The sequence below is a fragment of the Pholis gunnellus genome (genome assembly GCF_910591455.1).
Source record: "Pholis gunnellus genome assembly, chromosome: 14".
Taxonomy (NCBI): Eukaryota; Metazoa; Chordata; class Actinopteri; order Perciformes; family Pholidae; genus Pholis; species Pholis gunnellus.
In genome coordinates this window covers 11,981,507-11,995,033 of record NC_136541.1, presented here as the reverse complement: position 1 = coordinate 11,995,033, position 13,527 = coordinate 11,981,507, and the positions used below count along the sequence as shown (strand labels likewise).

The following is a 13,527-nucleotide window of genomic DNA, read 5'->3' as shown; positions in this document are numbered from 1 at the left end:
GCGTGCTAATGCCAGGACACACCGCTGCTGTCACGAACATGTGAGAGTTGTGTTTTCAGGTTTTGCCGGTGTGCTACAGTGTAAATCGTCCGGGTGGAAAATCGTAGTCATTCATTTCAGCAATGCTGGGGAACGGCAGTTGCCTTACAGACTGAACAGAGGGCGCAAACACCCAACAGTTTCCATTTATGGTAAATTGATTCAAATTTACTAATTTTTTTTAATAATTTCATTTTAATATTGTTATTATAGATTATTATATCATAGTGTGTATTGTGTGTGTGTGCTTGTACACAAAATAAAAGCAAGATTACAAAATATGTAAATATAAATTGTAATTAGAAGCAATTATATAATGAAATTATAACAGATTATACATTGTTATATGTTTTACACTACATTTGAAAAAAAGAATGTGTACATTTCATTCTTCACATTTTACAATAATGTTTATCATTAAACTCAGACAACTGAGAAAATAACACACAGATGGGAAAGGAAGACAGAAAGAAAGACAGCACAGAGAAGTGAAAACAAAGAGCTGACGTCTGACCAGTGTGGACAACAGCACGGCCATGCTTCTGGAGTGGCTCAAAGGAGTTCAACACTTTTACCACTCGGTGGAGTGGAGGCCCATGGAGCAACCGAGGTGAATCACCTGAGGCAGCAACTTCCTTTATAATCCACCATCCTGATATTAATCGTAGATTTGATAGAGTGGCAATAAACCTAAAATATCCATATCATTATTCTGTCCTTCTTTCTTTCAGCTCTTATGCAGACGAGCAGGGTGCCAAACACTGGCCCGACTCTCAGTTCACCCACGTGATGGAGTCAAAGCAGGCAGCACTCTGGACTGAGTACATACCGGTGAGACAGAAAAATACCATGAGGAACAGATAATTAAGTGTCCTATTGTTCAGAGGCATTATCCATTATCACAGTATCTGGTTAATCACTATCACCACTCTGTCATCTATTACTGTCCCTCAGTTTGTGGACAGTGGCAACCTGCAAAAAAATTAAAAAGCCTTTATTCCAACTTCTGAGACGTGATCCGTTTGCTCCGCTGCAGGGGCTCAGATGTATGTGTGCAACAAGGAACATTATGGATATTTACCAGTGCCCCTCAAACAAGACCAGACACTGGAATAAGAAGAGGAAAGTTTACCCACACAGTGACAGAGGCACTCAGCAAGCACTTCCTCTAAATGTGCATACCATGTAGTTGACTATAAGATTGACAATTCGGAGTAACAGGAGGAATTTCAAGGCTCTCTTTCTTCAGTCTTTGCTCTCTTTTTTTCTTGTTCCTATATGAGCATTTGGTCCTTTCGGCTCTCACAGTCCTGACACATGCCTCACTCCTCTGTTAAAGCCCACTGCCTCTCATTTCCTGTTCTTCCCCTCTTATTTGACTGTTTCACATCAGTTATATGTTGAACTGATCTAACAGATCCCCATGAAACCAAAAGACTGTGCAAGAAAAGACAAATTTGCTAGACCTCATGTGAAATGTGTAACTTTCTTTTCCAGTTGCCTAAACCCTGGAGTCTTCACAGTATAATGTATGCACACTATGCCTAAAGAACCAGGAAAGGTGGGATTTAATGAGGTACAAATAGCTAAAGAGATATCTTCCAGTTATTACAAGTTATTACAAGTCCAGCAATCAAAGTTTTTACCTACATGAAAGTATAAAAGTATCAAAAATAGTAATATTACTTTGAAATAAGTTTTTTTACATCATATTATATTAACACTGAAATAATAGCGTTGTAATTGAGGTGTACCTCACTTTAACCACTTTTGACCATATTAAATGGTCCTCATCAGCAGACCATAGGCCACGTTTTATATCAACTTGAATGAGAGGTGCTCACAAACGTGGAACGTCCATGGCGACTGAGCAAACTCAATCTGCTGACGAGGACCTGGTGATATGGTTGAAAGTGAGTTAAGATGGTTTTGCCGACTGCTGTTTCCACACGTCATGAAGCTCTGATTTAGTTTACTTTATATTCTATTGGGTAGTTTGTTAACAATATATCACATTTAAATATTCATCTCATGTTTTACAGTGACTGTCGACAAATCTTTAGACGGATTGATGTGGCGGAGTGAGTACACATATATCGCCTAAAATGGATCTAGTAGTACCTCAAAATTGCCTTTTTAGCACAGTATTGGAATAAATTACTTTTTACCACTCATATGATGCTCTTTCTTTTTGGTAAAATAACTGCTCTTGTATACTGGGGTATACAGATGTATTAGTAGCCTGAATTAGAAAACACACAAACAGAATATTCAAGTACCTTTAATGACATTTTAATAGGTGCATTTAGGATTATTGTTGTAGAAATTGACAGTCGAAATGAAGCTTCACCTGTCAGAACATTTTAAAGGTCTTATAGCTGACTGTGATTGTGAGGAAATATGTTTCCTTGTGTTGTCCACAGAGCCTTGAACTCCTCCCGGCTGCAGGCCATGGGTATCGCCATGCTGCCCGGGTACAGAGACCCATATTCAGGCCGCGTGCTGACTAGAGGGGAGATCGGCTGCTTCCTCAGCCACTACAACATCTGGAAACAGGTAGCTCTGTAGATGTGTCAAGCAAGACTCAGCTACGTGCAGTGAAGCTGGTGTGGCAGTTTGATGAAGAGCGACAGAAAGGAAACCAAAATCAGATTAAGTTTAGGTAAGAATATACTGGGTTGGGTTTAGGTAAAAGGAGGGGCTAGGTTGTGGTTAGGATTACGGTTAGGTTTAGGGCATCCTAACAACAGAAAAAAGACAAAAAGACAAAAAGAAAGAAAACCAAGCAATAATCAAGAGCGTTTAGAAAAACTCAACAATAAGTGAAAAGAAACAAAGCTAGTTTATAATAAAATTGGTGGTCGAGGTCAGGGTTCGGTTAGGGTTAGGCACCAACGTCCAAGTACACAAATTAAAAGTTACAAAATAAAAGATCAAAGATGAGGGATGAAAAATGAGAGGTAAAAAATAAATAATAAATAAAGATAAGCGTTAAAAGAAGGTGTTTTCTAGGGGCATAGATAAAAGAACTCCTCCCCTAGGCACTGGCAGGGTTAGGTTTGGGTGTGGACGTGGCCTCCTGGTGGAGGTCACGGGGGTCACGGGCACAAGGGGATCATTTATCTAAAAGAGATCTTCGAGTGTTCTTCTATTGGGAGCATAGGTTTGCTAAAATAAAAAATAAAAGTTTGAAATGGGATAAAACAAAAAAATTCAAAAGATTCAAATATCATAAAACAATAAAATAAAAGATTTTAAAAAGAACATCAGAGCAGACAGACGGGCAACGGGCCCTTAAAAGAAACCCCAGGATCTCCAAGGTCCGTCCCCCTGTGGGGGTTCCTATAGAAGTTTGGTAAGTAAAAGGCACCGTCCAAAATAAATTATGATAAATAAAATTACGTTTTTTGGCAGAAGGGATTTATTTGTAGGATAATGGGGTTGAGTTTAAGATAGAACAGTATAAAAGCACACAATACAAAGGTGTTTCCTTAGTATAAATACATTACAAAGAATTAGAAATATATACAACATAAATAATATATATACACACACATACACGCAGGTGTGTTTAATTCGCACAGACTGTGAACCTCCTCCATGGCATTGCAACATCAACCAGACTTTATTCCATTTTTTCTTATTTTTTCTTATTCTATTTCTTCAAATTCAATATCTGCTCTGTTATTTTATTGTACTGTATTGTGCGTAATATTTTATATTTTATTTTACTCTGTAAAATGCTGCTGCTACATACTAATTTCCCCCTGGGGATGAATACAGTATACATCTATCTATAGTATTATAGTGTAGGATGATTGTATTGTGAAGGACACACTGCTACTATATATTAAGTCATATTGCAGGAAGTTTGCTCAATAATAATGTGTGGGTGGCTCTTAAAGGAGCCGTTTTGGATGTGCTTGGGCATTACACGGTTTCTTGCCATGGGACCATTCCCTCTGCAGAGAAGTGGGATGTGAAGGCCTCCCTCACCCTGATGGCCTCTCTTGCTAAGTTGTTGGCAGCAATTCTTCCCAGATCTGGCAGTGGCTCCACCTCTCCAAGTTATGCTCACTGCAGTTGTTTGGCTGGTTTTCCACAGGAAGTTATGCAGAACACATGTAGTCTTCACACACTTCTCTGCAAATTCTGGGTGGACCTCAATGGCTCGCCTGTACATCCTCCCCTGAGAAGAAAGGATCCCAAAGGCATTCTCCACAACCAACCGAGCTCGGGAGAGACGGTAATAGAAGATCCGGCGCTCCCTTGGAAGGATGCGGCCGGGGAACGGCCTCATGAGATTTTCTTCTCAGTGTAAAGGTGTAAACAAAGACGTGTGGCTGAAGTCCTTGGTGGTCAGCTCCTGGTAGCGGCAGGTCAGCAGGCAGTTGGAGGGTGCCAGATTTAGGAGCTTGACCAAAAGCTGAGTTGGCCAGACTGCCACCATCGCTGGTTCTTCCGTAGCCCCCGACATCAATCAGCCGGAAAAACAATATTGCGCATCCACAACTGCCAGGAGAACTAATGACGATGTTCCCTTGTAGTTGAAGAACTGAGATCCGGAATTAGCAGGGGCTTTGAGGACAACACGCTTTCCATCCAGTGCTCCACAGCAGAGAGGAAAATTCCACCGCTCCTCAAACTGCACAGCAATTGACCGCCACTCCTCTGTGGTGGGCACAGCCATGAACTCCTCCACAAGGCAGCCCCAAATAGCTGTGGCAACATCTGGAGACAGTGGAGACCCCAACACGGAAGCTGTTTGCAATGGTCCTATATTAGTCACCAGTAGCAAGATATCTGCAGCACAGAAAAACATTCAATTTAACAGTTATATTGAAGGTACTGTAGTTGCTAATAGAAGTATAGTTTTTATTGATATGACTGCACAGCTGCTATCATGAATAATAATAAAATCTTAAATGCTGGTGATTTTACAATATATACGTATCAGCTGGCAGCTAACTACCCCACACCCAGATCATGGCAAGGTAGTTTTTTTTCTAATTTATCCCATCCCCCACGATTCAACAACTCAAACATGAATTAAGTATGTAGAACCATCCAATAGATAAAATGGTTCTTTAGTGGAACCACACTGCTATTTAAAGAACCATTTTTTTTCTGTGTGTATGAAGAGGTGTATGCCCTTCAGAGTTGACTGCTGTTACGTGTCTCCCCCTAGGTGGTGCAGCAGGAACTGCTGCAAGTGATTGTGCTGGAGGATGATGTGAGACTTGAGCCCAGCTTTTGCAGCAGGCTGGTGACTATCATTGGAAATGTACAGAGGGTGGGCCTTGAATGGGACCTCATGTCAGTCACTTTATGCAGTTTTATACACATTTTTCATGGCTTGTACCTTGCATACTCGTATTCAAAGCACCACAGACCTGTCACTCACGTTCCTGTGCACATAAAGTTATGTAGGCCGTGAGCGGCTGCAGGTGAAGGAGCCAGAGCGCTGGGTGAAGGGAGTCAGTAACCTCGTGCACCCAGGTTACTCGTACTGGACCTTGGGTTACGTCCTGTCACTGAACGGGGGCCCAGAAGCTCCTGCAAGCGAAACTCCCTGAGCAAAATGCTGCCTGTTGATGAGTTCCTACCTCTACGTCAGAGACACAGACACCTCCACCATCTTGGACGACGAAGCCGTGGAAACAGACTGGAACAGAAATGGTGAAACTGAGAAAGAAGAGTCTCTACCTGCGGCTCCTCTCTCTGTCAGTGGAAGATGGAGCAGATTTTACGTGTTCATTTGAAAAACTTGTGTATAAAACTGAAATGACGGTACAAAAACTACCTTTTAGTAAAAAAAAAGCCCTACACTAATCATCTCAGTTGATTTTGGGCTCTGGTGGTATTATTATATGGTGGCATATTTCAACCAATCTTCATTCAAATTGTTTTGGAGCTTTTGGGGCCCCAGAGCAGCTGCTTCCACATCAAGACCACCCGTCGAGATCAAGACTGGCACATTATAGTGTAAAATAATACAACCCTGCTGCCACTAATATTGCCTTACATGCATTACTGGGTCAAGATGTCACGTGTCTTTCAACGATGGTGACACCATCCTTGATGGTTTCCTTTATTTAAGAAATATGACCTTCAAGTGAGAATCAGCTACAACACCTTGTACTCATCAAATAAACTCATTTCTGTTTACGTCTTATCTAGGCTGATTATTATTTTGAACTGCCTGTAAGTGCTTATAGTGCAACTTCAATGAGCCGAAGAAAAAAAGACACAAATCAACTTAAATGTTTTAATTCCTTAAAAAAAGCACAGGTATTTTCATGTCAAGCAAACAATGGAACCATTGTATATTAGCACTGTTCCATATCACAAAATGAGTAATGAAAAGAATATTTAAACCACACAATTTCTTGGAATAAATTAATCAGCACAACAAAAGAAGAAAAACATGCTTGTACTTAGGTGTTGCACAGGAAATATTGAAACTCCAATGCTGAAAATGTAAGACACCTGAGAATATAAATATCAAAACGACTTGCTGCAGCAGTTATTTAGTTCCACAGTTCCTCCTCTTTACCTTAACTAAAGCGTTGACAAGAGTTTTCCAAAAATTACATTAATGTAAAAATTAGGCATCAATTTAAAAAACATCAATTTTTGTACAATGTGCATATCTGAATTAGTGTGGTGACGAGCGAAATCATTGCATCTTCTTTCTCAGCAAGGCAGCAAATAATCAAATCCAAAGTGGACAACGCTCGTCTGTCATCAAGCCACATTCAGTGATATGAACAGAAGGATTTGGACTGAGCTCTTTCAATTGAAACCTGCAGTGAAGTGAGTTTACAGATATTTGTTCTTTACATTTTAATAACCCTTTTTAAGCCTCTGCCCGAGGCAGCAGAGAGCCTTTCCCTCCATAACGAAGACTCCCGCTGGGCTTTAATGACAGGGGCTTGATTTATCCCAGAGATTCATTTGCTACTGACTATTAACAACAGAAGTTCATTGAGGCAGGAAAAATGAAATTCTGCTGCTATACAGGTAGTAGTGATGTTGCATATAAAGACAAGATAAGGGCAAGGGTACATAGCAGATCGTCTAGCTGATTAAAAACTCATTTCTGAAATCCAAAGTTCGATGGCTGTTCAGGACTTTCTGAAAGACAGTTTGGATGGATTTTGTAAAGAAAAAAATAATCAGTGAGGTATGTTGTTATTGTGATATTATAGCTTTGAGACACGGACAGAGTCTGTGTGTGAAGATGCTCATCTGTGAGAGCAAATATTTCCATTTGACGTAAAAAAAACAAAAAAAAAACACATTGTGTGTGTTCCTTAGTTAAACAGTCCATGTGTTCGTGGTTACTGCCAGCAGCAACCACGAACAGTCAACAGATCAAACTTCTGAAGAAGAAATGTGTACAAAATTTCAAAGCATCGCATTCACTCCAATGAGCATCAACAGTGAAATGGTGACGGTGGTTTGACACATGGATGAGGAAGACATCTGAAGTCTGAATGTGGAGGAGACAAAGTTGAAAGATCTATATAGAAATAAAATACATATTCCATAACGAGAGATGATCTGGATGACTATGCCACACACGCGCACACAAAAAACACGAACCAAAAAAAGAAAACTACCACCAACTTATTCTATCACGTTTTCTAAAGCACATGGACAAAAAAGGCGTTTTTACAAACCAATCGGTTAGCAACACATTAGTTCCACAGTGCAAGCCATTACACTACTCAGCCAAATACACCTGTGAGAAAAAGTGCCATCCATATTGCATAATGAGCATCTGTGATGAGCCCACGTGAGGGCATGTATACCTATACAAGCATCCAACTGTAAACATGGTGCGAAGTAGTTCTGACATAGTTTAAGGCTTTAAGTGTTAATTCACTGAGATAAAGGAATATGTCCATGCGCTGGACAAACAGTGTGGAAACATAGAAAACAAATTAAAAAAAAGATTCTCTCTCTATAATCAAACCGGTCAGATATCATTGAATAGATTTGAAATCTCTAAATTACTTGAGGTTTGCTGATGAATGTTGTTTTTCCTGAAATACATGGCTGATTATTGACTTGTTTTGGCATGTAGGAATATTTAGGTGTCAGTTTTCCTAGAATGGACTGAACAGGTTCTTCATCTGTTTTTCCAACATGCGATTATGTCATTGGATATTTTGACTTGTCAAACACAGGTGTAACCAATAACACTGTACCCTGTTCACACGTGCCTGCTGGTTCAATGACACGCCTTCATAGAATAGTCATTAACTTATTATTTATATTAGTTGCACCTGTGCTTTTGCTGCTGTGACAAGTCAAAATGTGCGCCTCACCAAATGGGAGCACAGTAGTAGTTTTTAGCAATTTTGTTTGTTTTTTCCCCCAACGCCATGCGTTAGACTTCTGGTTATTTTGCTGCTGAAACTCAAACCATACAGAAACACCTGGTACACCTGGCTTCACAGCCCTGATGAGTGGGATGAAGACTTTTACTTTGAAGGCAGCAGGCTGAAAGTCAAGCTCAACTTGTGTCATCTGTTTTATCCCAAAAATATTTTTGACATCATAGCATACACACTTTTCCCAGTTCTGTCGCTAACAAAAATGTAAATAAAAATACACACACACACACACACCGACGCTCACAGGCAATGCCATCCTATCAAGAGTATACCATTACCCCTAATATAAGGACTACAATTCATCACACATTAATTCTGCTGCTAGTAGCATTACCATTTATCTACATTAAAAGCTTAAAGCTTATATACATTTGCATCAGTATTAGACATAATACTACTGTGTATTATGTGCCAGCATTTCTTGAGTGATAACTGGTCTTAAGGATGGCGTGCAAACAGCTCCTATACAGTTTGATCCGCTTTCTGGCAAAATCAACATTTGATCATTAGTTAAACTGGATGTAAAGAAAAGATTACAAAATTGACTCAATGATGGTTACCAATGCAATAAAAAATAAAAAGAAGGAATATGTCACAAATAAAACTTTTATATGGAATGAGCAAAGCTAAAAAACAAATACATCTAAAAGGCTTCTAGTCACCGCCTCGCTACCTAACATCACAAGTTTGTGTTACTCGTGGTAAATAAATGCTACTGAAGAGCACAACAACAATCTACAAATTAACCACAGAAAACAAGAGGAGGTTCGGCTTCTGATGAATGTGAAGACTTTTACAGAAAATGTGAAAAATCCCTGCAAGTTGTGAGTTTTTGAGTTATTGTTAGGGTTGGGTTTATCGATTCAAATCTGCTTAATGATTCCTTTCCTAATCGAATCCTGAGTAAGAAAAGAGACCAAAGTATGTTGAAAGTAAAAAACACATTTATTTTCATAAGGTTTAGGCTGCCATATACAAGTAATACATGACAACGTATTTAGCAATTTGTTTTTGGTTAAAAACAGAAAAATATATAAATAATCTCTGTTGAGCCAAGTTGAATGGTTTTACATTTAATTTTGCTCTCTGAGGCATTAATCGTTGTTTTAGGCAATGTGAGGCAATCAATGAGCATGACTGCTTTATGGTATAATTAGTTTTACAGTTTTGCATCAATGTGATGAAGTACCTTGATTTGCCCTGTATTAAATTGAGTGGATCAAAAAAAAAAAAGACATTCTCATCTGGTTATGTGATCTACAAAAATGTTTCATTTGATTTAATTGTCATGATACAGGACATCTAAAATGTTTAATTCTTAAACCATTCTGTAGTAAATGTGTCATATTAGGCAGACTTTTTAGCCTTGCATGTATGTATTTGCAGTGATTACATTTCAGTGCCTCACTACGGTCTTGTCTGAAGCGTAACCACACTTTTTAAAGCGAGCTCCAGACCGTCATATTGTAAACATTATACACGTACTTTGATACACGTGTAACCGGCAATGCAAATGCAGTGCATAGGTCCAAACTTAGTTTTCAGGAAACGATATGTGGAATCGAAAAGCACATTTCTTAACGAATCCCCCCCTCTTATGGATTTGGAGCATTCTAGATACCCAACCCTAGTTATGTTGATCTGGTGAATAGTGGTCACATGACTCATCTATGTTGATGGAGGGATGAAGCTGCTTCAACCTCGCATCTAGCTCTGTGTCTGTGTGTGTTGTGTATGTTATGTGCATTTTTTGAGTACAACACAGCAATGCTAAACCCTAATCAGTGGATCTGATTGTAGTTGGTTAACTTGAAACCACTGTGACCTTCTGTGCTCCTGCTAGGAACCCCCCCCCCCCCCCCCAAACGCAAACCATTCTAATGGTGCATGACTGGGCTGGGAGAGGAGGAGGCGCCCTTGTTGCGGCCCAACATGGAGGGCTGGAAGTCAGGATGGCGACGGGCATGCTTGATCAGGTGGTCGCTGCGCATGAAGCGCTTGTCGCATAGTGGGCACAGAAAGCGTTTTTCCCCCGTGTGGGTGCGGGTGTGGCGGGCGAGCTCGTCGGAGCGGGCAAACTTCTTTTCGCAGTCAGGCCAGGTGCACGGGAAAGGCCTCTCACCTGCAGCGCGGAGGCAGAGAAGAGAGGGGAGAACCATTTAACACCATGTACTTTATCACACTGTTGACTTTGCAAAACAAGCATGCAATAGATTTTTTGGGATGACTAAAATATGTTGCTGACACATGGGAGACAATCACTTATTCCCATTCTGCCCAACTATTAAGAACTAACAAGTGTTGCACCAATGCAGTACATCTGTGAACTAGCAGCCGGTGTGTATAATGACTTCCATTATCGATAATCTGCAGAATGGTGATGTCAAACAGTTCAAACCCTCAAATTATGTGATTTACTATCACAGAACACAAAGAAAAGCAGCAACGTCTCACAATTGATACTGAAATTAGGGAAAGATTGCAAATAATTGTAATTAAATAATTGTAATAACCAATTATCAAACTAAGATTTGATTCATTTTCTTATCATTTCCATTTTATTTTTGATTAATTTATTAATTGTGCATTTATTTTATTTGTTTAATCTTTAATACATCATATCTTATATATGTACTTATGTTTGCATTTTAATAACATGATCCTGGGCATTGTGCAAGCACGTTATAGTCTCTGTATTGTTTTATTTTGTTCCTTTAAGATCTAATAATCATCTGCTTTCTAATTACCGTGTGGCAGAATAGGTTTGTTTACTATGTTTTAATTGAACAAATGTACTCCTGCATACAATATTAGTAAGAAATGTGTGATTACATCCCTGGAGCAAAAAACTAGTTTTTAACTGAGCACATTTAATAGCAATTATGGTCACAAATCTACTGCCTGCATTACTTCTATGAAATATGGTGTGTAGACAAATAATCTCTACATTGTTAAATACGTGACAACACATATCTGGCCTTTGGATTCTCCAGATTAGTCTTGCTAAGCTATTACTAGCCTTAATCTCCTGCAGGCAACACGAGCAAAACCAGGATAAGTGAGTAGGATGCTCGGTGCCATTTTCAAGATCACAAAGCCAGGCCACGTTGTTGTTGCAGAGTTCTTTGTGGGCGTTCCCACCACCGTTTCTTTGAGCCGTTTCCTGTCCTTAATCCGTTTGCGCCTGCTCACTGACCCTGAACACACCGATTTATTTTAGCGACAATTCACATGGACGTTTCAGCTCCGTTTTCATTCTGACAGGTGAATCTACTCCCAACCACATATAGCTCTTACATCGTGACAATGCACGGTGGAAGAGTGAGGTGCAGCTACACATTCGGTGACTTTCCTCCGCGAAACACACACAAATGACATGAAAACCTGTTCATTCAGAACATCGGGGTGACGCATCCATTATCGGACGCACCCTCTGCAGCTCTCCCTCCAACGTTTTATCAATAATTTACACATCGCAGAGAACAACATCGATTTAAACTCGTTAGCAGACGCCAACAAGGAGTTGATGCCCAGAGGGGGGGAACAAAAACTTCAGTCAAAACATCGCGCACTTGCTGCCGTCAACAGGACCAACTTTGCCCGACAATAAACTCTCTGCTCTCGACGTTAAGGTTTCGTCTTACGTTCATTTCATATGCAAATGCGGGCGGGAGGAAGACCATCGTCACCGAATTTAACGTCCAGCCCAGTTCTTTTGTTAGTTTACTTCTTTGTCAGAGTCTCTGAGGGGAGAGTTTTTCTGTCTTTCCCTCTTTGTTTGGCCACGTTATTGGACCAAGCGGGGGGTAAATGGGGAAGCATTTTCCACCACCACACCACTATTAGCTAATTCTAAGAAAACACACACACACAAAGAAGAGCACAGCACTTCCCATATTCCCCCATGATTAGTCCCGTAATAACAATAAGGGTTTGCATGTCACCGACACAACATTAGTCGGGGACCATGTTTATATATTTGGGGGTTAGCTAACAGCTACACATGTGAACCGCTGATGCAACCAAACTGTTATTGTGTCTCCGTACCTGTGTGTGTCCGGATGTGTGCCTTCAGGTGGGACGATTTCCCGTAAACTCTGTCGCATCCGTCAAAAGTGCACTGGTGTCGCTTCACCGGGGACCGCGGGGGCCCCACGCCTCCTCCCCCCCTAAGCTGTCCGGGGACAGGGGTGGCAGAGGGGGTCATGGTAGGGGTGGTGGGGTCGGACAACGTGGTGTAGCCGCTCTCCCCACCACACGAGGAGTTGCTGCTCTCCGAGTAGGCCGACATGGGGCGGAACTTGCCGTGTAGGTCGGTGAGGATACCGGCCACCGCCATCATGTTGGCCCCCTCAAGTCTCAGCGCCTCCCGCACTTCCCTGTCCTCGCACGACACCTCGGGCTCCCCGGGGAGCAGGCCCACGGTGGTCGGCAGACTGGCGGGGGCGACCGGGGTGGGTCTGTGCAGGACGGGACCGCTGGATATCGACACGAGACACTCGGCAGCAAAATAATCAGACGAAGCAGTCAACGACATTGTTATCTGCTTTGTTTGGGTGGCGTTATCTTAAAAATAAACGAAAAAGATTCCGCCAGGAGGGGCTAACGGTCGTCTAAGCCTGACCTCGTTTTCATCAAACTCGACGAACCAACCGTTTCCAGCGGAGCCTCGTTACAGCCATACAGCGTATCGGTAGTTTATAAAAAATACTAAGTTTATCAAAAAAAAGATACAAATGAGAATAATAATGTGCTAAAACCGTGCCAATGCCTCCGGGCCAACACGCGTGTCCCTCACCGTCTGACGGTTCATTGTGTCTGAGCCGCGGAGAAGCCGGTCAAACCTACGCCCCCTGGTCCGGACTGAAGATGCGTTCAAGACCTATCTGATAAAACAGGATGAAGGCGTTGATGAGATTAACTTTCCATAAATGCCGCACTGGTACGGCTATTTTATTCTTTCACTACAATTGCTCCAATATTGATTTGATTTATACATTTACGTCACTGTCATATAGCAAATCACAAATCCCCACATTAAACTCAAACGGTGAATGTAGCATCTAGTTGTGTTCTAGTTGCG

General features: G+C 41.1%; 1 protein-coding gene and 1 pseudogene across 2 annotated transcripts; one reads left to right on the top strand and one right to left on the bottom strand.

Annotated features, from left to right (window-relative positions):
* Positions 1 to 8: 8 nt before the first annotated feature.
* On the top strand, positions 9 to 5,634 carry LOC306706070 (procollagen galactosyltransferase 2-like; annotated as a pseudogene). Its single transcript has 8 exons — positions 9 to 40; positions 557 to 649; positions 771 to 870; positions 994 to 1,006; positions 1,076 to 1,148; positions 2,463 to 2,595; positions 5,228 to 5,355; positions 5,462 to 5,634. The product of its transcript is annotated as a procollagen galactosyltransferase 2-like (transcript).
* Positions 5,635 to 6,319: 685 nt separating this feature from the next.
* Positions 6,320 to 13,250, bottom strand: LOC306706684 (Krueppel-like factor 9). Its single transcript, XM_079173841.1, has 2 exons — positions 12,492 to 13,250; positions 6,320 to 10,566 (listed from the first exon to the last, which is right to left on the bottom strand). Exons 1-2 carry the CDS (start codon positions 12,979 to 12,981, stop codon positions 10,322 to 10,324), a joined length of 735 nt encoding a protein of 244 aa, XP_079029967.1. The 5' UTR covers positions 12,982 to 13,250; the 3' UTR covers positions 6,320 to 10,321.
* Positions 13,251 to 13,527: the final 277 nt, after the last annotated feature.